Source organism: Rhinolophus sinicus, chromosome 1 (assembly GCF_057876585.1).
Source record: "Rhinolophus sinicus isolate RSI-liver-muscle chromosome 1, RSI-T2T, whole genome shotgun sequence".
NCBI lineage: Eukaryota > Metazoa > Chordata > Mammalia > Chiroptera > Rhinolophidae > Rhinolophus > Rhinolophus sinicus.
Genome location: NC_142501.1, coordinates 190,656,169 through 190,681,654, shown reverse-complemented (window position 1 = coordinate 190,681,654; position 25,486 = coordinate 190,656,169). Strand labels below are relative to the sequence as shown.

Genomic DNA, 25,486 nt, shown 5'->3' with positions numbered 1-25,486 from the left:
TTTGGTTACTGATCAATCTCTTTACTAGTAATCAGTCTATCCAGATTTCTGATTTTTATAATTCAGTCTGGAAGTTTGCATGTTTTCAGGAATTTATCCATTCTAGGCTGTCCAATTTGTTAGATAATTGTTCATAGTACATCCTTTGTATTTCTGTTATCAGGTGTCACATCTAATTTTTCATTTCTGATTTTATTCACTTGAGTCCTCTTTTTTTTTCAGTGAGTCTATCTCAAGTTTTGCCAATTCTGTTGATCTTTTCACAGTACCATGTCTTAGTTTGATTGACCTTTTCTACTGTCTTTTTAGTCTCTATTTCATTTATTCCACCCTGTTCTTCATTTATGAGCTTTCCATCTGTCTCCTAACTTTGGGTTTGTTTGTGTGTTTTTTTCCCTATTTCCTTGAGGTGTAAAATTAGGTTGCTTATTTGAGATTTTTATTGTTTCGTGAGGTAGGCATTTATCGCTATGAACTTCCCTCTTAGAACTGTTTCTGCTGCATCTTATAAGTTTTGGTATGTTGTATTTTCATTTTCATGTCTCAGGATATTTCTTGATTTCTCTATTGACACATTGGTTGTTCAGTAGCATGTTGTTTCATCTCTACATATTTGTGAGTATTCTTCCTGTTGTTGATTTCTAGTTTCATACAATTGTGGTAGGAAAAGAAGTTTACATAATTTCAATCTTAAATATAATCAGATTTATTTTGTGGCTTAACAATGATCTACCCTGGAGATTGTTCCCTGTGCACTTGAGATGTATTCTTCTGATTTTGGACAGAATGTTCTCTTAATTAATATCTGTTAAGTCTAAGTGGTCTGATATGTTAAGGCCTATGTTTTCTTACTGGTTTTCTGTCTGGATGATTTATTGATGTAAGTGGGGTATTAAAGTCCCCTACTATTATAGTTATTGCTGCCTATTTCTCCCTCTAGGTCTGCTGATATATGCTTTATATATTTAGCTGCATATATAGTTACAAATGTTATATAATCTTGTTGGATTGATCCCTTTATTATGTAGTGCCTTTGTCTTTTATTACATTATTTGTTTAAAGTCTACTTTGTCTGATATACAGTAGTACCTTGTTTTCTAACGTCTCCATTGACGAACACTTCGGTTTACAAACGCCGTAAATTTTATGGACCTATGGTATCCTTAGATAGTAAAATTCATGCTAAATTTGCAGTTTTAGGGGTTCATTTTAAAGGTCTGGAATGGATTAATCCATTTTGCATTACTTTCTATGGGGAAACTGTGCCTCAGTTTTCGAACGTTTCAGAACTCGAACGGTCTTCCAGAATGGATTATGTTCGAAAACCGAGGTAACATTGTAATAAGTACTCCAGAGTGATTATCAAAAGCTTGTGAAAACACACAATTATTTGGATACCGCAATCTGTCCACATAAATGTGATGCATTTTCAAAAACATTTCCTTTTGCAATAGTTTATGTAAAAAATTCTCATATAAACAATACAAATTGGCAGATAATATAGTTATGTATACAAGTTATATTTTTGCTTCAATTACTTTTGCTTAGTTTTGAATTCTCAGTGCCACTTTGATAAATCATCAGGTAATGATTTTAGAAGTCAAATATTTAAAAGCAATGTCTAGCAAATAACTAGGGTTATAAAAATGAGTTAGAGTACCATCAACCTGTTCATGTCATGTGTGCATATATTCATCATTTAAAAATAGGATACTATTCATATTGATGTATTTGAAAAAATGACAGAGCTAGTCTAAAGTACGTATTAAATTCAAATTTTTAAAGAGGGAAAAAAAGGAAAGAAAATATATTTGATTTATTTCATAATAACCTTCAACTTCTGAAAATAACAGAAACAGTCACATTCAAGTGAACCTGTAAAACAATTTTAATTTTTACTCAAAATATGAGATGTCATCATTAGCCCTTATCTTACACTTGAAAAATGGACACAATTACACAGCAAAAGGAAGGCAAACAGAAGCCATTGGATTTTAACCTCATTTCAAAAATATTCAGATAACACAGGTAAAAACTCCAGATACTTTCTCACTGTCAAACATTAATTTTCATATGACTCCTTGCTTCATAACATCAATATTATTTATTAGGAATAATAGTTTATTTTAGGTCTTTCCCCCTAAATAACTATGAAGATGCCTCACTAGTGCCACCTATTTCATAAACTGACCTGCAGTTTTCTTTTTTTTTTTTTTAAATTCCAATCTATTTAGAATTGAAAGAATAAATATCACATACCCAAGGGAAACAATTTTATTCCCACCAAATATAAGTGATCAGTACATTACAATGAAGAAATTCATAGCGTTTAACAGCATATTACTGTTATATGATTGGACTGACCGAAGTATGGGCCGTTGTACACAAATTCTGATTAAACACATGAAAAACAGAGGGGGGGGGGAGAGGAGAAATGCTAGGAATAAAGCTTAGCTACATATAATAATTTGTAATCAAAAGTCATCAGATCTGATAAAATTCAACAGAAACTGCTGAAAAGTGCTGTCCCTGATGTGAACTGTAAGCAGTATTGTCTGTTTTAGGAAAATCACCAACTCAGTGTCTTATCTCCCATGGAAATTAGAGGGCTTTGTCATGATTTACTAGGTACAGGGACTAGACTACTGCTGTTTTAACAACAACAAGGAAAGAGACGAGGTGTGGACTAGTAGCCCCCATAAATGTAGTAGAGTTAAACCATCTCCCACAGCAAAATGGCCATGTGTTGTATACTTCCAGTTAATTCTGACATTAAAGAGAAACACATTACAAACCTTACTTAACATAACAAGAAATGAACATACAAAGTAAAATGACAACAAAAAACAACAATAGCAAAACCCTGGGATGATGAATTTTGTTCATAGCAAAACAACAGTAAGGAACTCTTAAAAAAAAAAAAAAAAAGAAAAGGTCTTGTGCACAGCAGCAGTGTAGATGGCATCTACGCCACGTCACGTGCACGCAATCTCTTCAATGTGGTGTAAGCTTCTTACCAGCCACCCACGAAGAACTGAAGTGTAGTGAATGTTTACTGCGGCTGCTTCACTAACACCGTAAGTAAGAGTAGTCAGTGCCAGTATTCATGTATGTTGGCTGAACGTTACCCTTAGGAAACACTTAGTCATGAGACTCTTTTCTCAAGTTCTGGTCAACAGTGAACTAGAATCAATCTTAACTGATCTCCTTGGCTTTTAGGCAGTCCCTAAAATCAATCCTCCTCTTTTCAACTTACTTCCCTTTCTTTTCCCTAAGGTGGACCCTATGTAAACCTAAAAACATATGGTAACTTAATATACAAGGTTTCTCAAAGTGCAAAATGTGTTACATGTGTCATATAGCTTCATAAGCTTCATTTAAACAGCATTTTATACAATACAGTACAGTTTGAGATTTCTGCTCATAAATTATACCACTTAACAGACAGCTACTTTAAAAGGTTGGCCACTCAAAGTAACCCAACGCCTTTTTACACAAGATTAATACAGATGAACTGTACAAGCTCTATTCAGACCATAATAAAGTTAATCTTACACTTATCACATATATACATATATATTTTTAAACGCTTACCTAGGCAAGACAAATCTCGCCAACCATGAATTATCTTATAGTTTGGTTTCTGATTTGCACACAAACATTGTACACAATATTAAAAAACTTGTAAGACAATTCATTTGATTTCTTTATGCAAGATTTTCTCATCCTGTAACTCTTTTGGAAGGGTTCTTGATCTCTGTAGAACCACGCTAAGTTCTTCAATGACGTTTGACGGTAACTTATTATCAGGGGCCAAAGTAGCTTTGCCGTTCCTGTCCTCATTCTTCCTTAATGTCCTTAGGCCTTTCTGGCCTTTCGGCTGCCCAGGGAGGACCTCAGCCTCTGTGTCCTCTAGACAGTTAAAACTCCGATGTTTTCGGGTTCGATTTCGAAGTTTACTATCCCTGTGCTCCAGGCAGTGGGCCACCATGGAAGCTCTCTCCTCCAACGTGCTGTCCCCAGGCTCTGTATCATGCTTCTCACTGAGTCGCAGCTTTTCCAGTTCTGCTCTCGCACTCTAAAATAAAATAAAATGTCTCACAGGAAAGCGAGGATTGGCACAATTTATGTTTAAAAAACACATACCACATGAACGTTGATGCTTTTTAGAGCTTATTTCTACGATTCAGGTTTCTAACTTTACTTTGACACAAACAGCATGTCTGAATTTATATACTGATCTTAGGGCTACAAAATCAACTAAAATGTAGACCATGGAAATTCATTTTAATATGCTTTTAACATAGCACTTCAAAGATGGCTTTCAGGTTAGTTGCTTAAAGTGACTCATTTCAAACTTGCTTCTTTCAGGTCACTTCTGCTTGGATGTGTCGCATGTTCATGGTTCAGTAACTCCTACGGCGTTGTACTCACAGCACTGAGAAAAAAGGTTGCTTCTGTGGCATGTGACTCAGGGAAATGTTCTGTCCTACATCCCCCTCTTTGAGATTCACATTACATATTAGCTTATTAAAGATGATGAGAAGTATTATGGCAGAGAAATCTGTTTAATTTCTTTTCCTGGTTTTTTTTTTCTCCTCCAAAAATATTTAGTGAAATCTTTCCTCCCACATATCTATTAGAATCCCACAGATATATTTTTAAAAAATTAGAATGTTTATCCATATACATAGATATATATGTATTAAAACCCACATTTGGATCAGTGGATTAGAGAACACATTCATTCAGTAAACTATAAGGGCCTATAGGTACTGGAAATGCATTGTGATAACACCTACAATGGTATAGAGTTACACTTCCTTTTTAAAAAAAATTTTTCTCAATTATAGATGATATACAATATCATTAGTTTCAGGTGTACAAAACAATGATTAGACATTTATATAACATACAAAGTGATCACCCTGGCAAGTCTAGTATCCATCTGACATCATACACAGTCATCACAATGTTATTGACTATATTCCCTATGCTGTACATTACATCCCTGTGACTGTTTTTATAGCTGACAATTGGTCACCTTCACCTTTTTCACCCTGCCCCTCAAACTCCCATTTGGCAATCATCAGTTTGTTCTGTATTTATGAGTTTCTGTTTTGTTTGTTCATTTATTTTGTTGTTTTAGATTCCACATGTAAGTGAAATCAGATTATATTTGTCTTTCTCTGTCTGACTTATTTCATTTAGCATAGTATCTTCTAGTCCATCCATGCTGTCATTTTTTTATGGCTGAGTAATATTCCATTGTATATATGTACATTTTCTTCATTCTTTTTTCTGTCAAATAACATTTAGGTTGCTTTGATATCTTGACTATTGTAAATAATGTTGCAATGAACACAGGAGTGCTTATATCTTTCTGAATTAGTGCTTTGGATTTCTTCAAATACCCAGAAGTGGAATTGCTGAGTCACATAGTAGTTCTATTTAAAATGTTTTTGAGGAACCTCCAAACTGTTTTCCACAGTGGCTACACAAATTTGCAATCCCACCAACAGTGCATGAGGGTTCCCTTTTCTCTACATCCTTGCCAATACTTGTTGTTTGTTGACCTATTGATAGCCATTCAGACAGGTGATATCTCATAATTTAATTTCTGTTTCCCTGATGAATAGTGCTGTTGAGCATCGTTTCACATGTCTATTGGCCATCTGTATGTTCTCTTTGCAGAAATGTCTATTCAGGTCCTCTGCCCATTTTTTAATTGGACTGGTTCTTTTGGTGTTAAGTTGTATGATTTCCTTATATATTTTGGATAATAACCCCTTATTGGATGCATCATTGGCAATATCTTCTATTCAGTAAGCTGTTTTTTTCATTTTGTTGGTTTCCCTTCACTGTGCAAAATAGTTTGATGTAGTCCCATTTCTTTTTTTTTCTCTTGCCCAAGGTGTATATATATATATATATATATATATATATATATATATACACACACACACACACACACACACACACACACACACACACATTCCTAAGAGCAATGTCCGTAAGAGCAATGTCCAAGTTCACTTCCTATGTGATCTTCTAGGAGTTTTATGGTTCAGAGGAAAAATTTACAGTTTTCACTAATTTTGTTTTAATGCTTTTTAAACTTTCAACATGTTTTCTAGCACTGAAATATTTTAAAACATTCTTTGCCAATATGTTGAATCACCACATCACATTTAAATTTACAAAAAAATCTTGGCTGAAATATTCATAAATTTTCCATTAATTACTACTTCACAGAATTATTTTAAGAGCCTTTGAAAATTTCCTAAGTATGCTAAAAAAATTATCTCTGAAATTATGGATTTCGGATAAGGTAACAAGCAATTACATATTTAATTATCATCCCAATGCTTTACTGGATACTGGGTAATGGATTTTGATCTTAATAATAAATCTCTTGCTTTGCTCCATCACTGATCCTAAGGCCACGTCAGGAGAAGCTGGATTCACAATAGGGCATATCTACGTCCTCTGTTTGCTTCTTTTCTTCAACCTGTGTCTCCTAACCTGAGTTCCTGGGTTAGCTAAGGAAGCCATAGTTCTGCAGAGCAGTTTATCACCAAGAAAACCTGTAAACGCAGAATGGCAGGCAGGACAAGCTCATGATTTCTTGGAGTCTTGTTCTTCCCTTTGATTACATCAGTGCAGGGGGACCGAGCAGGCCACCAAGGTAATAAACCGTTATTTTCAAAGCTTTTATCTTTTAGAAAAGAGGAATACAGTAGTGGGATAAATGTACAAGGAAAGATAGGAAAGACAGGTATGGGAAAAATCTTTTTAAAAATATGACCACTAAATTAAAACGGTTTTAGCCTTTCAAAAGGTATGTCTCTTTGGAAAGCAAGAAATTCAAACAGCTTATTAATTCCAAACCGAGCCTCAAAGAAGAAATAATATATTTTACATGCTTTTCTTTTTGCCTTGAGGCACTCAATCGAGGCACTGAAACATGCATCAGTCCCAAAGTATCTAATGAGTTTTGAGTGTAAACAGCCTATGTCCTTTCCTGAAGAGACTGAACTTCAAGTCAAGATTGATGCCACTTGTGTTCTCCACGCCCCTCAAGGTGAGAAGAGAAACAAATAGCAGCTTTCATGAAAGATGCCAAATCATCTTTATTGATGCTCAGGGGTTATCTTGCAGTTCCTTAAATTACCTGGGACACTCCACTGGTTCTCAAACCACTGGAATTTGACTGTGTTACTAGAAAGTCTAGTTACCATGGCTCCAGACATATTCTGCCATGGGCTCCTATGGTTGTCATAATTAAAGTTGTAAGACTAATTTGCGACTGATTTTATCACCAGAACTTCTATTTGCTTGGCTACCTTATGGATAAGACAATAAGTGGTATTGTGCATATTTAATTGGGTGGTCAGTGCCATTACTAAAACTAATCATCGAAGAGAAGTTAAGAAAATGCAAAACTCCAGAAAGTGTCATAGGGTTGTTCATAATATTTTCCTGATGGATGTGACTTTTCTTACTCCTTTCAAGGTGTTTATTGCTGTGCTTTTGAAGCCAATGAAGTAAGTATGCACTTAATCACATAAGACATAAGAAAACAAATGCTATAATTAATAATAAAAAAAATCCTAACCTACCTCGATATTTCTCCGTGCTTGGGCTGCATTTCTCTCTTGTTGGATGGGAATTAGAGGCAAACCTCCGATTTTGGGATTTTTGGTTATAGAACGCTTTCGTTCCTGTCCAGCTGGTGGCCGTATATCGTTTTCATGCTATAGAAACACAATTTCTTGTCATCGGTGTTTGATTTTATTATGTGGTATACATTACGCTATATAGTCACTAGGATCATTTTCCATGTATCCAAATTGAATGATCTGCTTTCCAGGAGCACACCATCTGTAATTATGATGTCAACTCTGGCGACAGCATTGCTCAAGGACGTACCACTCTTAAGTGAACTGAGCTTTGAGGTCTCAATTCAATTTCTAAGCTTCAAATACATGCCTTCTGTACTACTTTTCCAATCAAAAGGGAGAAAATATTTAAGGAAACTGGTAAATCTCTTTGTGGGAGAAAAATACTACACTCGTCTACATTTCTAGGCCCTGTAATCAAAGTAACTACACTCACATGTTCTGTCTCTACCTAAGACGACTTTAGTGTAAACGTAATCATTTGACCTTATATATCCAGAGTCAACCTAAGGCATGTCTATCAGAAGAAAAATTAGTCTTATTTTATGACCTTTTACAAATGTTCCTTTTTTATCTAATTGAATTCCAAAGAAATGTTACCTTGTGCACATTTATACTGAAAATCATTATACAACAGAGAATGTGGCACATTTAGCTCAAATTATTGACTATATATTTTGGCCATTGAGCAATTACAGATATGACTGAGAAAAAGTTAATTTTGCAATGGGGAGAAATATCCACTAGAAAAAATGTTAAGCTCTTGAGTGATAAATCCTTGAGATATGCATATAAAAGAAAAATCTTTAAAGATTTTTCTACTACTCAGGGTGGATTCACTTGTCAGAAGTTGGAAAAAGCACATCGATTTTCAGACAACAATCTATGAAAGAAATACAGAATACCAACTATAAAATGAGCAGCTTACAGATGTTCTAATGAAATGAAAAACATTTGGCAAACTATATAGCTAAACGCCTACTCTTATTTTCCTCTTAAGATTCAACAGATTCTTGCTCTTTTATTGCAATGAGTATTTTAATGTAGTATTTCATAGCACAGAATTCATTTCAACAAATGTTGACTGTGTACCCATTATGATAGTAAATTTATATTGATGGGCGTACTGTTAGACTTTGTACTTACCAATATACATATATTTTCTACTTTCACCCTCAATGACCCTACACTATAGGTCCTGTTATTACTAAACTTAGTGCATATGCGTAAGATCTGCCCTGGAATTTTAGTGAAGCACGTACTTTGGTTCCGTTCACTTTCGTTCAACAACTCTACCATGGTAGATTATGCAATAGTTCCATCAGAGGGAAAGTTACAAGCTTTATAACATTATTTTTACGTCACGGTCCCAAACTTGGTGAAAATAATTTTGATCTTATATAATTGGGATGTTCCCAACATGTAAAGCTGGGAGAAAACTGGCTGGGATGAAATCAGGTAATCCTATGAATTACACCTATACTTTTACTTGCTGATATATAGTACATGTACTAAGTGATATTTTGAGGAACCTAAGAGCAAAAGTAGCTTTCAAACACCATTTCTTTTTCTGACATGATAAGCAACACTGTGAATAACAGCTAATTAGTGGACTGATCCCTGCATTGATCCCAGAGGTATTTTGCCCAACAGCAGAATCATTCGATCTAAGTAGTATGTTCTGACAACATTTACCGTTATGTATATGTGACTTCAAAAGTTATATACTGCATGGAACATACAGCTGAGGATCATATTTTCATTATTACAACCAATGACCACACCCCCAAATCTTCATTTCTGTCTCCCACTTTCTTTTTATTTTCTTTCCCCATAGCTTTACTGAGGTATAATTGACAAATAAAATTGTAACATATTTAAAGTATGCAATGTGATGATTTAATACATGTATGTATTGTGAAAGGATTTTCCTCCATTGAGTTAACACCCCAACACCTAACATATTTACCTATATATTTTTGTGTGTAAGGATATTTAAGTTCTACTCTCTTAGCAATTTTAAATTATATGATACAGTGTTATCGACTATAGTCACCATGTTATCCATTAGATCCTCAGACCTTATTCATCTTATAACTGAAAGTCTTGTATCCTTTTATACTGACCTCCCTATTTCCCCCACTCTCCAGCAACCACTCTGTTTCTATGAGTTTGCCCTTTATGTTGTTGTTGTTAGATTCCACATTTAAGTGATACCATGCAGTATTTGTCTTTCTCTGGCTGGCTTATTTCACCTGGCATAATGCCCTCCAGGTTAATCCATGTTGTTGCAAAAGGGAAGATTTCCGTATTTTTTAAGGCTGAACAGTACTCCATCATGTATGGACACCACATATTCTTGACCCATTCATCTCTCAACAGACCCTTAGGTTGGTTCCATTACCTTGGCTATGGTGAAAAATTCTGTAATAAATGTGAGTCTGCCTCTCACTTTCTGACCCTGACCTCTTATCTTTCCAGCCAACTTAATTTAGTTTTGTTCACTGAGTATTCTTAGACTCCTTGAGTCCTTCAATCCATTCTACTTTCCACATTTTTCCCACTTCCTTCACAGCCTGGCTTAGAGTTCATGGTCAATCATTATATTCACATCCTTGTAAATATCATCAGGCCCTGTGTTCCTTCTCCCTCTGTGATACTTGCCTGGTGAAGTCCTAAACCTAGTTAAACCCAATGCTGTTTACTCTGTGGGTGTCTACCAACTAATGGAGGAAAAGAAAATAGAATATCACTCTGGAGATTTATCTTGAAGTAACTTTAAATTTCAAGTGAGCACTCAGCATTACTTTGACATTCTGCTATAGTACAACTGGATTCATCTTTTACTCTGCCTCTGTATTTCTAACATCCCTCTCTGACTCACATGTGGTAACCTAATGGATTTAATTCAAAAAATTATTAGTAATCATCCAAGAATTTCAATTTCCCATCATGAAATATACCAATCTCCCCTGCATCTATAGTCCGACAAGCAATGTTCTCTTCTCTTACAATCAGTATTTGCTCCGATTACAAATAACTTTTCTCCAGTCATATCTGTAATTATAATTGTTCAGTGGGCCAGAATGTATAGTCAGTAATTTGAGAACAAATATCCCACACTCTGTTGTACAATGATTTCGTTTTTAGCAGTGATAAAACAAATGTGCACTTACTTACATTGCTTCGTATCTGCTCAGGGCCTCTGAGATAATAATCTCCCTCCTCCTCTATCACATTTTTCTTCCAATTACTGGATTGTCTTCATTAGCATGCACATAAAGTATATTCACTCTCCCATCTTAAAGATAAACAATCCGAAACCCCCAAACCTACCTTGACCTCTCATTTCTATCTAATCACAGCCTCATTTATCTACATAGCAAGATGTCTTGATAGGATATTCTGTGCCCATCACCTGCTTTTTCCTCCATCCTCAACCCGTCTCATTTCGTTTGCTCTTTATTTTTTCCTGTTATACTTGACCTTTACATTTGGAATGTCCCAGGGTTTACTGTCTTCCGTCTCCTTCTCTTTCTCCCTACTCCTCGCTCCACTTCTCTCTGTCTCTCTCAGATCTTACTCAAACTATGGCTTACAATACAATCTAAATACTGACTTTTCCCAAATTTACATTTCCACCCCAAAGTTTTGCCTGGGTTTTTCATCCATATATTGAACCTGCTATTCAGCATATCCATTTGTATATCTAATAGGCATCTCAATTTTCATGGGGCTAAAACAGAACTGTCAATTGTTTTCTTCATCTCTGATAATGTCACTTACATTTGCCAGTTGCCCAAGGCCAAAAAACTCAGACTTTTCCTTGATTTCTACTCTTCTCAAACTGCTATAGTCAATCAATCTGCAAGCATGTATTGGCTCTACCTTTAAATATTCTTGAATATGAACATGTCTTAACAGATCCAGTCACCATCCTAGTCTGAGCTGTCTTCTTCTTCCACATAGCTAGCTATTCCTCCAGCTTCCACCTTTGAACCCTATAGCGCAGCCTCAACAAAATAACCACAATTATTTTTTAATTATAAATCTGATTAGTCCTTCCCACACAAACTCCTCAACGGGGAACACATGGTCTGTCCCATTGCCCTCATCTATAACATCCTCTCTCTCACATAAGCCTTCATTTTGTTCATGGAATAAGCCAAGATAATGACATCTCAGGATCTTGCTGGCCCCCATCCCCGGCGTGCCCTCCGCTACTCAATACCTGCATGACTGGCCCCCTCCTTCCAGGCACATCTGTTAGCTACTCAGAAAGGGAGTCCCTGAGAACCTTTCTTAATGAGTACCCTTCCTTATCTCAGTCACACTGGCTTTCCTTTCCCTCACTTCTTTATTCATTGTCACAATAATATCTATTTGAAATTTTATCAGATAACTTATTTGTCTTCTCTCCTGTTATACACACGCTAACTGTGTACTTTACAAAAGGCATCGGGTTCTGTGATGCAGACAGACATATATATCTAATACAACTGACAGAGTCCTTCCTCTCATAGGGTTTACATTTTAGTAGGAAAGACAGGAATGAAAAATCTAAACACAAAAATGCTCTTTAATTACTGCTACAATATCAAAGTACAGGATGTTAAAGGTGCCTACAGCCTGCAGGTCTAACTGGAAAATGGGAATGTTTCTCTGAGGATGTGACATGTAAGCTGAAACCTAGAGAACTTTTGAGGCAGAAGTGAGGATGGGGATGGATATTAGAAAGGTATTCCTGGCACCAGAAAGACCCATTTTAAGGGGCACTTACTGTTGATTTGTGTGTATGTATATTTACATTTCTATTAACATTTGCTACTTTCCTCCTTCCCTGTGGTGGTGAGCCACTAAATTCTTAAATCCAAAAGAACTTTTGTATTCATATTAATCATAAGAAATGGAATGAACAAAGGAAAGGTAATCGGGCTGAATCTCTGGAGCGAAGACAACACAAGATAGGGAGGCAGCGAGAAGTAACTTGGTCCTGTGAGCAACCTCTGCTTCCCAGCTATTCATACCTTGATTTTCAACTAGTCGACTGACTTCATTTATATCAACAAAACAACAAAAAAATCAATTTAGTTACACCCAAAACAGACACTGGAACGGTTTTTGATTATGTGGTTCCAATTTTACTAAAATACTTCACATCTAGTTTTTTTAAAGTAGGACTTGAATATCTGAATTTTGAAAAAGTCACCCAAAAAAGTCTCTAAAAAGTTAGCAACCAGCCTTTTTCCACAAATCTATTCCCAGGAAGTAATGGGCACCAGGCTAAGGAGAACAGTGTTTCTTAACCACTGGAGAAGTTAATCAGTTAAATGATTAGAGAAAATGGTTTTCAAAACAAATGACCAGGTTTGTGGGTGAATTAACTTCTCACTTGTAAGAGAAACAGGGAAGTACATCCTCGGCAACTAAATTGTTACCCGAGATTTTCAATGCTCTTGAGGGAAGCACTGCTGGGAATTCAGCCAGACAAGGTTGGGGACAAAAAACAAATCCTATTAATGGGACGATTGAACCCTTCTCCTAAAAAGTGACACCTCCTCCAGGGAGGAGACTAAATGGGGAATTGAGTACATGTGTTGGCTTCTGACACCTCTGGGTTTAAACCACTAACTACATGGTCCTAAGCAAATGATGGAACCTTTGTTAATCTTTACTCCCTCATCTATAAGCAACACCACACATGGTTTGTTACAAGGACTATATGAGTTAACTCTTTTTGAAGTATCTAGAACACAGTAAGTATTAAAGAAATGTAAGTTCCTTGCTTCCGGATTGGCAGGGGTGGGGAGAGTAGGAGCTCAGAGGGAGAACATTCAAGAATACAGCACTTTGGTAAAAGGATGTTCAGGGTGGGACTCTGGTAGGATGGCACCTTAGACAAGCCCTCCTTTCTTACCCTATCGTCTTGAAGCAACGCACGTCTCGTCTCCTAAGCTACCTAAGGAGCTACCTGGGCTGGCAAAAAAGAAGCCTCAACAAAAAGTTAGAATAAACTCTGTTTCAAAGAGTAATGGATAAATCTGGATTCTCATCTATTAAAAAGCATATGCATAAAACTCATTAAAAGTTACTCGAAAATCACCACCACTTTAACATTCCCTATAAACCATTATCATACTTTACTAGACAGTGAAAACAGATATCATACCTGGGCAATAAAGATACTGGCCATCCACTCCATCTGAGTTTGTAAACTATCACAACATAGGTGCCTGCAAAACAAGGTTTATAAAATACATAATTCAAGAAGACAATGCACTATTTTCCAGTGTACTTGTTTTGTGATTAAGTAATCAGAAACCCCTTTGGGTTTTCCTGATTAATGACAATGCAATCAAAATGGGAGTATTTCAGTACAAGTTGCTTCACGTTTCTGTTAAGTGTACAATATCAAAATAACAGTGTAAATACGCTGGTTGAAACAAACTATAGCTATAAGTTTTGGTAACTGCTAAACAAGGATCAGCAATATTTTTGGAAAGGCAGAAAGGTCAATGCCATTGGCTTTTTCAGGTGCGTGATGATAAAACGTCTTTTTCCCCAGAAACTCTGAGCCTAAGAAGAAAACTACGTGCATGTTTTCTTAATAGCGGATTTTCAAAAAAGGCTTAGACATTATCCATCATTATGATTATAAACATTAATACCCAAAGGATTCATGAAAAATAAACAAAGTGAAAAACCACTGCATGTCCAAAACACTGATTCAGTAACCTTTTATTGAAAACTTATATATAACAGATATCTTACCCTCAAGGTTCACAGTCTATTAGGGGACCCAGGCATGTAAACAAATAAATTAAAACACAGAGAAAAACAGAAAGTAAAGTTGAACACAAACATAGAAATAGCACACTTGGGGATGAGATGGAGGTTGTGTCCTGTAAGAGGAAAGTTCTGTGACCGATTTTAAAACGAGAAAATGGACATTTCAATGTAACTATTTTTTTTTTTGTATTCCTGCATATTAAAAACAATTTATTCAGAAAAATGTTCAAATAAAATTTCTGCAATATTCTTCCTTCCTTCATTAGATTCTCATAAAGACAGTGTCTCTTCCCAACACCATGGCCACGAAAACTCTTCTCTCTATAAAGCATTTTAATTACACACTCATGTGTACAAAATCCTGTAGATACAGAGAAGACATCAATACTGCTTAGAGGTGAGAGTTATCTGATAGGACTTGTGGGGCATTTAAGCTATGGTTTGAATGAAGGAGGAGAGCAGAGTCTGCAGATCAGTAGCCAGAACCTGGGGTTACAGCGGGAAGGGAGCTATATATCATATGGAAGAAGGCTCCGTAAGGGGACCACACATGTTAAACACGTAGCTATGAAGCAGCAAGGCATGTATGGCGAACTAAAGACAGATTATTGTTTTGTTGGGAAGTGAAAAGGAAAGTCACAGGAGATGAAGCTGATGGAGCCCACATTTAAGGGTCTTTCATGCCATGCCAACAATTGTGCACTTTTTCCTGTAGGTGATATGATTCACAGGACACTTTGAAAGCAGGAAAGAAACATGGTACACTTTAGAAAGTCTCTGGTGGCTGGGTGGAGAATGTACTAGAAAACAAAAGCAAAGTCAGAACACTTAGGACTTCTGGAATAATCCAGGCCGATGAATGAAGGCATGGCCTGGAGGATACAGGGGTAGGCGTGGGTCAGAGAGATAATGAAGAGGCAGTTCTGGTATTGTTTGGTGCTTGGTTAGACACAGGTAGGTGAGAGAGAATGAGACATGTTGTACAGTCTCTTGGGAGAATTGCTAGATCATGGTGACGTCAGTGGAAAAGAAGTACATATAATACATGAAAAGAACAGTTTGGAGAACAAGATTTTTGTTTTAACTGAGATTTGGCTAGTTCTTATCCTTTATCTATAGCTGAATTTTGCCTGCTTATCCCATGAAAGCTGAGATTCCACACTCATATAATAACTAGGAAGAAATCAAATTAGTTTCTCTTAAGAGGCGTTGGCAAATACGATACATGGGATTGGAATGGGCCTAAACCCTGAAGCAAATCTAGTTTCTTCTTGTAAGACACAAAGTATTTAGAAAAGATTTTAACTTCACTTAGGTGAAATACTTTCTGTCTGTAGATCTATCTGCCAAATCACAAAATTATTCATTTACTGAAGTTATCATCAATATATCAGATCCCAACCTGCCAGCTGTTAACTTACCAGTGATGTTTTTCCGAATAGGCTGTCAATCCCCAACTGCATCACATGGGAAAAAAAACAAAACACATACACATTAAAAATGATGAATTTTACAAGACTGAAAGCAGGATCTGATATTAAGGAGGTGATATTTAATGGTGGGACTGCATAACAGAATTGATACCCCTAAGTGCTGATTCAATGGGTATGATTTATCTAGAGGTAAATAATAAATGTTGAGGGACTCTGGCTACAAATATAAATATACTAAAGGGAGACAGAGGGAAGGAGCCTCGTGATGTTATGGGACAGTGGGGAAAATCTCTCAGAAGATCTTCTTGACTGAGTAAGGGCAGATGTCTAGGAAAATGGCCAAAATAATATACATACCGACCTGCTGATATTGTGAGAAATTAAAGAATGTGCCAATTGTAATACGGGAATATGTGCTGGGCTTAGAAGCATGGAGGCAAAAGTGAGAAACTTTTCAGTAATAGAATCTCAAATCATACACATTACATTAAAATAATGCATCACGTGGTTAAGTATAAGTATAAACATTAATTAGCTAATCAAAGTAATTTGTGACAAGAAAGTAGGGTGTAAACCAAATGTGGGTTGACCCAAGTGTCAAAGAGAAACATAATGCTTGAGAGGAGTCCACTTCGTCTCTACCATCTACATGTGGTAGATTTACCACTAAATTCGGCAAAGAAAAAAGGGCAAATTATAGAGCCAGGAACAAGACGTTCTTATAGCCAAGCACGAGGAGGCTGGAGGGCAGCACCTGTCTTCCTGTGTGTAGACCTGACTGGAACATTCCTTCTGTCCCCAGGCGGTGACTGAGTAAGGAATAGAATATGGAGAAGCCCATGTGTTTCCCAGTGGACAGCATTTCTGGGGATTCCTGGTTCTACAAAGAGGTCATGCAATCACCCAGGAGCTTCACTTTTGGGGAATATCATCCCTCCTTATCTACCCACAAAAGTCCTCCTGGTTTGCTGTAGGTCCCCTGCCAGATGTCTGTGGAAACTGAAGGAATTGGCCTAAAGCTTAATTTATAAAAAGTGAGACTCATGCCACTGATCCCTCCATCCTTGGACAGACATGTTGCCCCGTAAGTTTTCAACCACCCTTCCCTTTCAAGCTTTACCTTGTTGGAGGCTTCATTTTCTTTTTCACTCCAAGATAAAACTTCATTGAACTGAGAGACAACATTTTGTCATGTTTACTACTCTGTAAGGAAAACAAAATAATATGTAGTTAAACAGACTTTATAAATATCCTTATATTTTCCCTGAGTGTCAATGAATGGGTTCAGAATTGTTTTATGAATGTAATATCAAATTTTTAGTAACTGATGATTGTTTTGATGACAATGTTATAAATTTAAATAGATAATTGTGTGTGTGTATGCATGTTTACATGTGTTTATATATAAATTTAAACAGACATACACAGTAATTCCTTGTTCAAAACCTGGGACCAGATGTATATCAGGACTGATAATTTTTTAGCTTTTTCATATTTTACAATTACAATACATGTGCAATATGTTATGTAACTCCATCACACAGCCAGCATTTTCTGGGGCAGCACCCTGTATTCCAATATATTCATATTTCCATATTAAAATGCATGACGTTTCATATAGTGTGAGATACAGACTATAAATATTGTTACAGGCTGAATATCTCTATCCCCCCAAATTCATATGTTGAAATCTAATTCCCAATGTGATGCTATTTGGAGGTGGGGCCTTTAGGAGGTCATTAGGTCATGAGGGTGGAGCCCTCATGAATAGCATTAGTGCCCTTATAAGAAGAGGCCAGAGAGCTAACTAGCTCCCTCTTTCTGCCATGTGAGGATGTAAGGAGAAGCTAGAAGAGGACCATCTCTAGAACCCAACCATGCTGGCACCCTGTTCTCAACATCTCGGCTCTAGAACTTTGAGAAAAACACTTCTATTGTTTACCTAAGCTATGTATGGTACTTTGTTACAGCAGCCTGAGGGTCAGGCTTTGCCACAAAATGCCTTAGGATTTGCTATACTTTTTCGATTTCAGAATTATAGAAAACATACCTTGAATCTATATGGGCACATACTGAACTATCTCCTATATCCATATTAATGAAAATTTTCACTAATAATTCATGAAAGCATACTATAAAAAATAATTTATATCCATTTGCTTTAGATCAATTATATATTCTCCATACACATCCAGACATAGTTACTTGTGATTAATATTAAACAATGTAATCCTTGAACACAGGCCATCAGAAGCAAAACTTGAATCATTATACTTTAATTTAAAAACTTATATCAAAACACATATTTTATTATTTATCCTTGGATACCCTGTAATAGATTTTATAAAGATAATAGCCATGGAAATAATTATTAACACAAGCAGTCCCATAACTTAAAAATTCTCAAGAAATTCTCGTTTCAAAATGGTAGGCAGATAGCATTTATACCTAAGATCAAGGGGCCAAGGGTCATAGAGACCCGGGTGCAAGTCTGCATTACTACTTACTAGTTGTGACCGCATATTCTCTCAGTCCTTCTTGATTGTAAACAGGGATAATAAAAATATGGACTATCTCATAGGGTTGTTATGAAGATTAAATGAGAAAGTAAAGGGTTACTCTGAAGGATTATTGTACAAATTCAATGAAAAAAATACATATAAAGGGTTATGTCTAGTAATTGGCATGTAGTAAACACACAGGAAACTATAACTATTATAAATTTAGAACATATTGCTTCACAGAAATAGCAATATACCCAAGTTGTTAGGATCCTAAGACAAATGCGTGATAGCCCATTGAGCAAATGCGAAACTCAAATCAGTACTAACTTCTATAAAACAGACTCTTACTATGAAATCTGTTCTTCATGAAAGCAGCCAAATTTGAAAAATAAAGGGTGGAAAATATGTTCATATAATAAAATTAAACCTCGGTTTCCACAGAGAACACACATTAGGAAAATACAGACAAAATATAGAGAAAAAAGTAAGCAGGAAAAGGGTCAGAAATTATGCTCTAATGACCAATGGCCTTTGTGACAGTGATGATAATGCCTGGAGTTTACAAGGTGGATTTATACTCCTAAATTACTGTCATTAATGTTTGCTATTATTAACTCCTAAGGTACTATCATTAATGTTTGCTATTATTAACTCCTAAGGTACTATCATTAATGTTTGCTATTATTAACTCCTAAGTTACTACCATTAATGTTTGCTATTATTAAAAAGAAACATATTTTGGATATTCTTTTTTCCTTTATGGCTAGATTTCTAGACATGGAATCACTGTGTCAAAGGCTACAGACATGATTAAGATTAAAATTTTGACTAAACTGATGGGGACATAACTTTCAGTTAAATGTATATTCATGTATTTGCTAGGAATCCTCAGCTTTGATTTGGTCAACAATTTACCCGTGTCTTCACTTGTTTGCATTAGTTCTTTATGTATCAAATATGAAATTGCTTTTTAATTGAAATATTCTACCCAAATTGCTGATTGCCTTAATTTTGCTCAGTTACATGACTACGTAGCTTGAAGGGTTAATTTTTAAAATTTTAATTCTTTTGTCAATCTGGAATGTATATTTTATATACAGTATAGATGATAATTTTAATTGAAAATGTTTTGCTAACAATTATCCAGGCCCTATTTATTAAACAAACCTTTCTTTAGACATATATTTATGATGGTATATTTATCAAAGATAAATTGTGATATATAATTTTACTAACTTTACGGCACTATTGCTATCTCTGTTCATTTTTATGCCAGGATCCTATTTTCTAAGCTAGTTCAGTTTTATTGTACACCTTAATAGTTGGATGAATAACTTCACAATTATTTTATTTTTTATGCTCCGAAACATTTGCATGTTTTCTTATCTGTTTACCCTTTGGAGTGAATTATCAAATCATTTTTGCCAAGTTCTAAAAATAATTCTCTTTGGGATTTTGAAGAAAAATAACATTAAACCTATAAATCAATGCAGCAGACTTTACATGAATTTTATTTCTACCAGTAAATTTCTACAGTGTTGTTCATATAAGCCTCCACTTCTTGTGTAGGTCATTTTGTGGTAGTTCACGTTTCATCTTTTTAGACCTGCTGATGTCGTAGCTTGCTACTTTGCTGAATGGTAAGGAATTTGAACTGTCCAATGTGGAAGGGTGAGGTAGCACTGTGAAGCAGTAAGTGTCCCATACAGGAGAGTCGAGGAGAGGAAAACTTTAGAATGTGCACAGTGGAGGAGACTCCAGGCCACCTTTGTCAGAGGCTAAATCAGATTACAGTGGAGGTTAATGTCCCTCCCCCTAGACCGCTGTCCCGTCAGCCACAGCCACAGCTGAGGCAGCAGGTTAGGTTACGGCAGCAGTTCCGGCAGTTTGGGTAAGATGGGCCTTGCCTATTTGAGAATGAGAAGGACTGTGCCTGAACTAGGCAGTCCTCATTTAAATAGGCCATTGCTAAGACCAGGACTGTCCACAGTTTGAAGGACTTTTGGTTATAGATTAAGAGTCTGAAGTCATACAACTGATTCCCAAGCCACTTCTGACACGCAAACTCAGTACTTTAAACCATAGCTTGTCCAAAACGAACACAAATGATAGAATTTGAGAGAAGACCAGCAATGGTGGAAAGAAATCTGTTTTCATTTCAATCGTTAAACTGAATATGCATGAAGAGTAACTACTAGGATCCTAATGGAAAGTTCTATAAAAAGAATCTCGTTTGGCAAGAACACTTTACTGCTGGCTTATTACAACTCCCTCTTTTGGTATGTGTATTTTCTGGACAATTTTTCTAAACGTTCAGTATACTGGAGTATTATGAAGTCTCTAATGTGTTGCTTTAGGCACTACATTTCAAAATAAAGTTTTTAACTAAGCCAATTAAATTAGTGTGCTTAAAAAATTATTCTTGTGGTTAAAAGGAATTTGCTTATTAGTGCAGGCAACTTCTAACGATCCCCCCTTACCCATTTGGTTTTTTCATACCATTGAGAGTTTAATGGTAATATTCTTCGAAACCTCTCACCTTTTATGTAAATCAAGTCTGAAAACATTTTAATTAACATTTTCTGTGCAAGGAAAATTCTCAAAACAAAATATATCTTCCCTTGTGTATTATCCTAATTTGTTGTTAATGAGCATTCATAAATTATCTCTCATTAACACATAGTCTCTTTAAATACATTTTCCCATTTGTAGTTTTCACTCCCTTCACACTAAATCACTTCTAAATATACACAAGCACACTGTGTATTAATGGTAACTGTCAAAACTAGAACCAAATCTTTATTCAAATAAGTTAGGAGATTGTTACTATTATTTACCATATGATCATCTGAAAAGTTAACACTGCCCAATGATTTGACCATTAACATTAAAAGGGACAGACTAGCAACATGAAAATATAACCAGCAAATAAAATAACGTATAGAAAATAATAGAAGTTTAAGTTTAAAGGAAAACCATAAGTCTCTCATCTGCTTATCTTAACGTGTAAATTAAAATATCAGTTGCATTAATTTAGTCTGACAGATGTACAACTGTAACTTGGAAGCACTTAATAATTAGACTATAATTTCATAACGTGAGGTCACTGTGATAAAAATAAAATGTGTTCAGTGTCCTTAAAGAGAACTGTATTTCTGACAAATGCTGTACGGTCTCACTTACATGTAGAATCTGAAAAAGCCAAATTCATAGAAGCAAAGTAAAATGGTTGCCAGGGCTGGGGGAAAACGGGAATGGGAAGATGTTGGTCAAAGGATACAGTTTCTTATGCAGAATGAGTAAGTTTTGAAAATTTAATGTACGGCACGGTGACTGTAGTTAATACTGTATTATATACATGAAATTTAAGACAGTAGATCTTAAATGTTCTCACCACAAAATCAAGCCTCTGTGAGGTAATGGATATGTTATTTAGCTTGACTGCAATAATCATTTCACAATGCCTATATACATCAAATATCATGTCGTGCAATGTAAACATAAACGATTTTCATTGGTCAATTATATACCTCAATAAAGCCGAAAAATTATTTCAAATATCAAAAAAAGCACTGTTTTTCAGACAAGCTCTCGATACCATCACTTTCCACCAGTTTATACGTATTATTTTAGATTAAGCTGGAAGATCTTTTAAAAAAAGACACAAATTCGTAAAACAAAACATACTCTGTGTTAAGGGATACAAGATTCCTCATCTCACTTACAAAAACAATCTCAATGAAAAAGTCACTTCTTCTTGAATAGGCTTCCTTATGGCAGATTTTAAAATTCGTATCAGGTTGGGGAAAACACCATAAAGAAACTGAACTGTATGGATTGTCATATTTGAATATATTTGGTACTATTTAAATGAAAAAGATGTATCCTCCTTAAATAAAATTCTGTCCACAAAAAGACCTACTTAAAGTAGTGCAAAATCATTGTTTTTCTAGGTAAGTCCCAAAAAGAGCCTCTGAAGTCCGACACCTGGGAATGAATTCTGACTGTCACTTTCAGGCTATGTGACCTGGGACAAGTGATATAATATCTTGGTAGGCTCCATTTCTTATCTGTAAAGTGGAAATAATAATTGTACTAATTCCATAAGGTCATTGTAAAGAGAAAATGGGGTGATCCACGTGAAATGTATAGAACTCTGCTTTTCGTAGCGTAACCACTTGAATGTTTCTTGGTATTATTAAGACTGCACTGCTATTACTACTACTGACTAGTAGCTGTTTCTAGCAACCTTCTGCTGCTACACAATGCAAGTGTCAGTTCCTCAATGGGACTAAAACTTTCAGGTTGATTTTTAAATACCCTAAGCAGACATTCAACTACAAAAGTGACCCTTCACCAACATATTACGTATATGAAGGGTGAGAATTAAGGAAATCAGTCCAATACAGATCAAGGCGACTCGCGGACAGAAACCAAATAAAATTCAATCAGATTCAGTTGTAGATGGCTAGAAAAATCAGCCGTGACATCTAGCGGTTACTTTCACGGATGCAAACTTCAAGTTCATGAACCTTAAAATCTGATGTGTTCAGTTCACATAAGCTATTTCTTATATGCCTTACTTCTGCAAACTCTACTCTTCCTCCACTGAAAAAATGGAAGAATGATAATAAATGATAACAATCACTTGGTACCCGCACAGTCTCCCTTCTGGGTCTATCAGCTAGAATAACAGTAGATAATACAGATCTCTGAATAGAGGATGAAGGCTGCAGCATTTAGTGCTCTCTCACCAGCCTCCTGCCTGGACATTTCACTGTCCTTGAAGGAAGTGAGGATGAGATGCATACGAAAAGTAGGAATGCTACTAAGATTTATTTATGCCCAAATGTGGAGGCTTCACAGTTGAAGGAACATATAGGGAAAGTGGTCAAAGCGTGTGGAGAACTCAATAGATGCCACACAAAAAAATAGGGCCACAGAGCTTTGGAAAGCCACCTAGCAACTCATTCTTCATAATATATTAACAGATGTTACTGGTCTGGTTTTTCTCTGTACATCTCCACAAGAGAACATAGTGAAGTACCATACACTTAAAGGATGTGAGCAATGTTTACTCAAGAGAATTTTATAATTCAACATAAAAAAGTGTCTCTATATCCTGCTGTCATTCTACATTTTGAGTAATGGTGTGGGTATTGCTTGAATTCAAGGATGTAGACCTTACTGTAAACGCCCAACGCAACTCCCACCCAAAACTGGACAGAGGCGTAGCCGGATGGCTCAGTTGGTAAGAGCGTGAGCTCTGAACAGCAGGGTTGCTGGTTCGATTCCCACATGGGTCTGTGAGCTGTGCCCCCACCCGCAACTAAGATTGAAGACAACGAGCTGCCACTGAGCATCCGGGTGGGTGGATGGATGGCTCAATTGGTTAGAGGTTGAGCTCTCAACAACAAGGTTGCCGGTTCAATTCCCACATGGGATGGTGGGCTGCGCCCCCTGCAACTAAAGATTGAAACTGATGACTGGACTTGGAGCTGAGCTGCGCCCTCCACAACTAGACTGAAGGACAATGACTTGGAGCTGATGGGCCCTGGAGAAACACACTGTTCCCCAATATTCCCCAATTAAAAAAAAATTATATATAAAAAAAAAACTGGATAGAGAACATTTATTTCTGTCATCCTAGGAAGCACCTTACTGACTCTTTCTCTTCACAACTCCACAGCAAACTTTCCCCACAGCCCAGGCAAACACTCTTACATCACTATTAATGGTTTTACTTCATCTTAGACTTCTTACAGACAGACTCATATGGTACTATTTGGTGTCAAGCTTCTTTTGCTCAACAAGGATATGAAGAGTCATCCGTGTGGCTGCATTAGTACTCATGTATTTTACTGCTGAGCACTATTCCATTATATGCATCAGTCATTCTCCTGTTGATGCACACTTGGAATGTTTCCAGGTTGCAGCATCTCTGTTAATAAAGCTGTTTCTAAACATTCTTGCACAAGTGCTTTTGTGGACATAAGACCTAGGAATAGAGTTGCTGGGTGATGGGGGAGATGTACCAATAACCTTACTGAAAAACTGCAAATAGTTCTACACAGTGATTGTGTGATTAGACACTTCCGCCAGCAATTTATGAGAGTTTTAGTTAATCACCATCCTTATCAACATCAGGTATTGCCACTCTTATGATTGTAGTCATTTTAGTTGGTTTTGGCCAACTAAAAAGAGTAAAATAGCATCTCAGAGTTTTAAATTGCATTTATTAATTTCCATTAAACTAAACTGTAGCCACTTTTGCCTTAGGGCATGAGACATTCTCTCAGTTAATCTTATTGACTGAGATGCTGATTGATATGCTAGGTTATGTAACATATTAGACTTTTCTTTAGGACTTATATCATTCTCTGCCCTAAAAAAAATGTGAGGTGCACAGAAAGGACATACACATAATTCTTTACTATGTTCCTGAGTGCATCAATGTTATATCCCAGAGGCTGAAAGAAATCCTCAGCTTACTAGCCATTTCATTTTATTTGCTACAGGCCTTGACTTCCAAGAGCAGGGCTGAGAGAGGTCTACAACGAAGTTAACACCCACACAAACATGTGTATGTATTCAAATACTACATGTACAAATACCTTCACATCCTTGTAAAGAAAGAGATATCCATCTCGTAAAACACAGTATCGGTCTTGAAACTTATTTCCAGACAAGATTTTAGATGGTTCTTCTTTGATTTTCAAGGTTCCCTCTTTGATACTTTCCAGGGTTCTCCTCTCTGTAAAATACAACATCACTTTAGTAAGTTAGGTAAGTTTTCATTTATTTGTTAGAGAATACTAAAACATTTCTATATTTTCAGTTCTGATAATATAAAGTAATAATTTGTTTCCTACCACTGAGAAGCCTATAGTTAATTTCAGGGAACACCACAGATCCACTGACCAGATCTATTTATAATATACAGGCCTGTCAACCCTGCCCAATTAGCTATTGGCTAATAAGCACTTAAAATGTGGTCAGTCTCAATTAAGATGTACTGGAAGTATAAATTATACCAGATTTTAAAGACTTAGTACAAAAAAAGTAAGAATATCACAAT

The 25,486-nt window shown here is 36.1% G+C and overlaps 1 protein-coding gene across 2 annotated transcripts in view; it reads right to left on the bottom strand.

Annotated features, from left to right (window-relative positions):
- Positions 1–1,870: 1,870 nt before the first annotated feature.
- Positions 1,871–25,486, bottom strand: part of ARAP2 (ArfGAP with RhoGAP domain, ankyrin repeat and PH domain 2) — a 186,826-nt gene continuing 163,210 nt past the window's right edge. For both annotated transcript variants that reach the window (XM_088792544.1, XM_088792541.1), the window contains 6 exons: positions 25,023–25,162; positions 17,025–17,107; positions 15,893–15,928; positions 13,852–13,915; positions 7,623–7,757; positions 1,871–4,078 (listed from right to left, as the gene is read on the bottom strand). In XM_088792544.1, the coding sequence (XP_088648670.1) occupies positions 3,695–4,078; positions 7,623–7,757; positions 13,852–13,915; positions 15,893–15,928; positions 17,025–17,107; positions 25,023–25,162 (842 nt within the window). In that variant the 3' untranslated portion in view covers positions 1,871–3,694. The remainder of the gene's footprint in view (positions 4,079–7,622; positions 7,758–13,851; positions 13,916–15,892; positions 15,929–17,024; positions 17,108–25,022; positions 25,163–25,486) is intronic.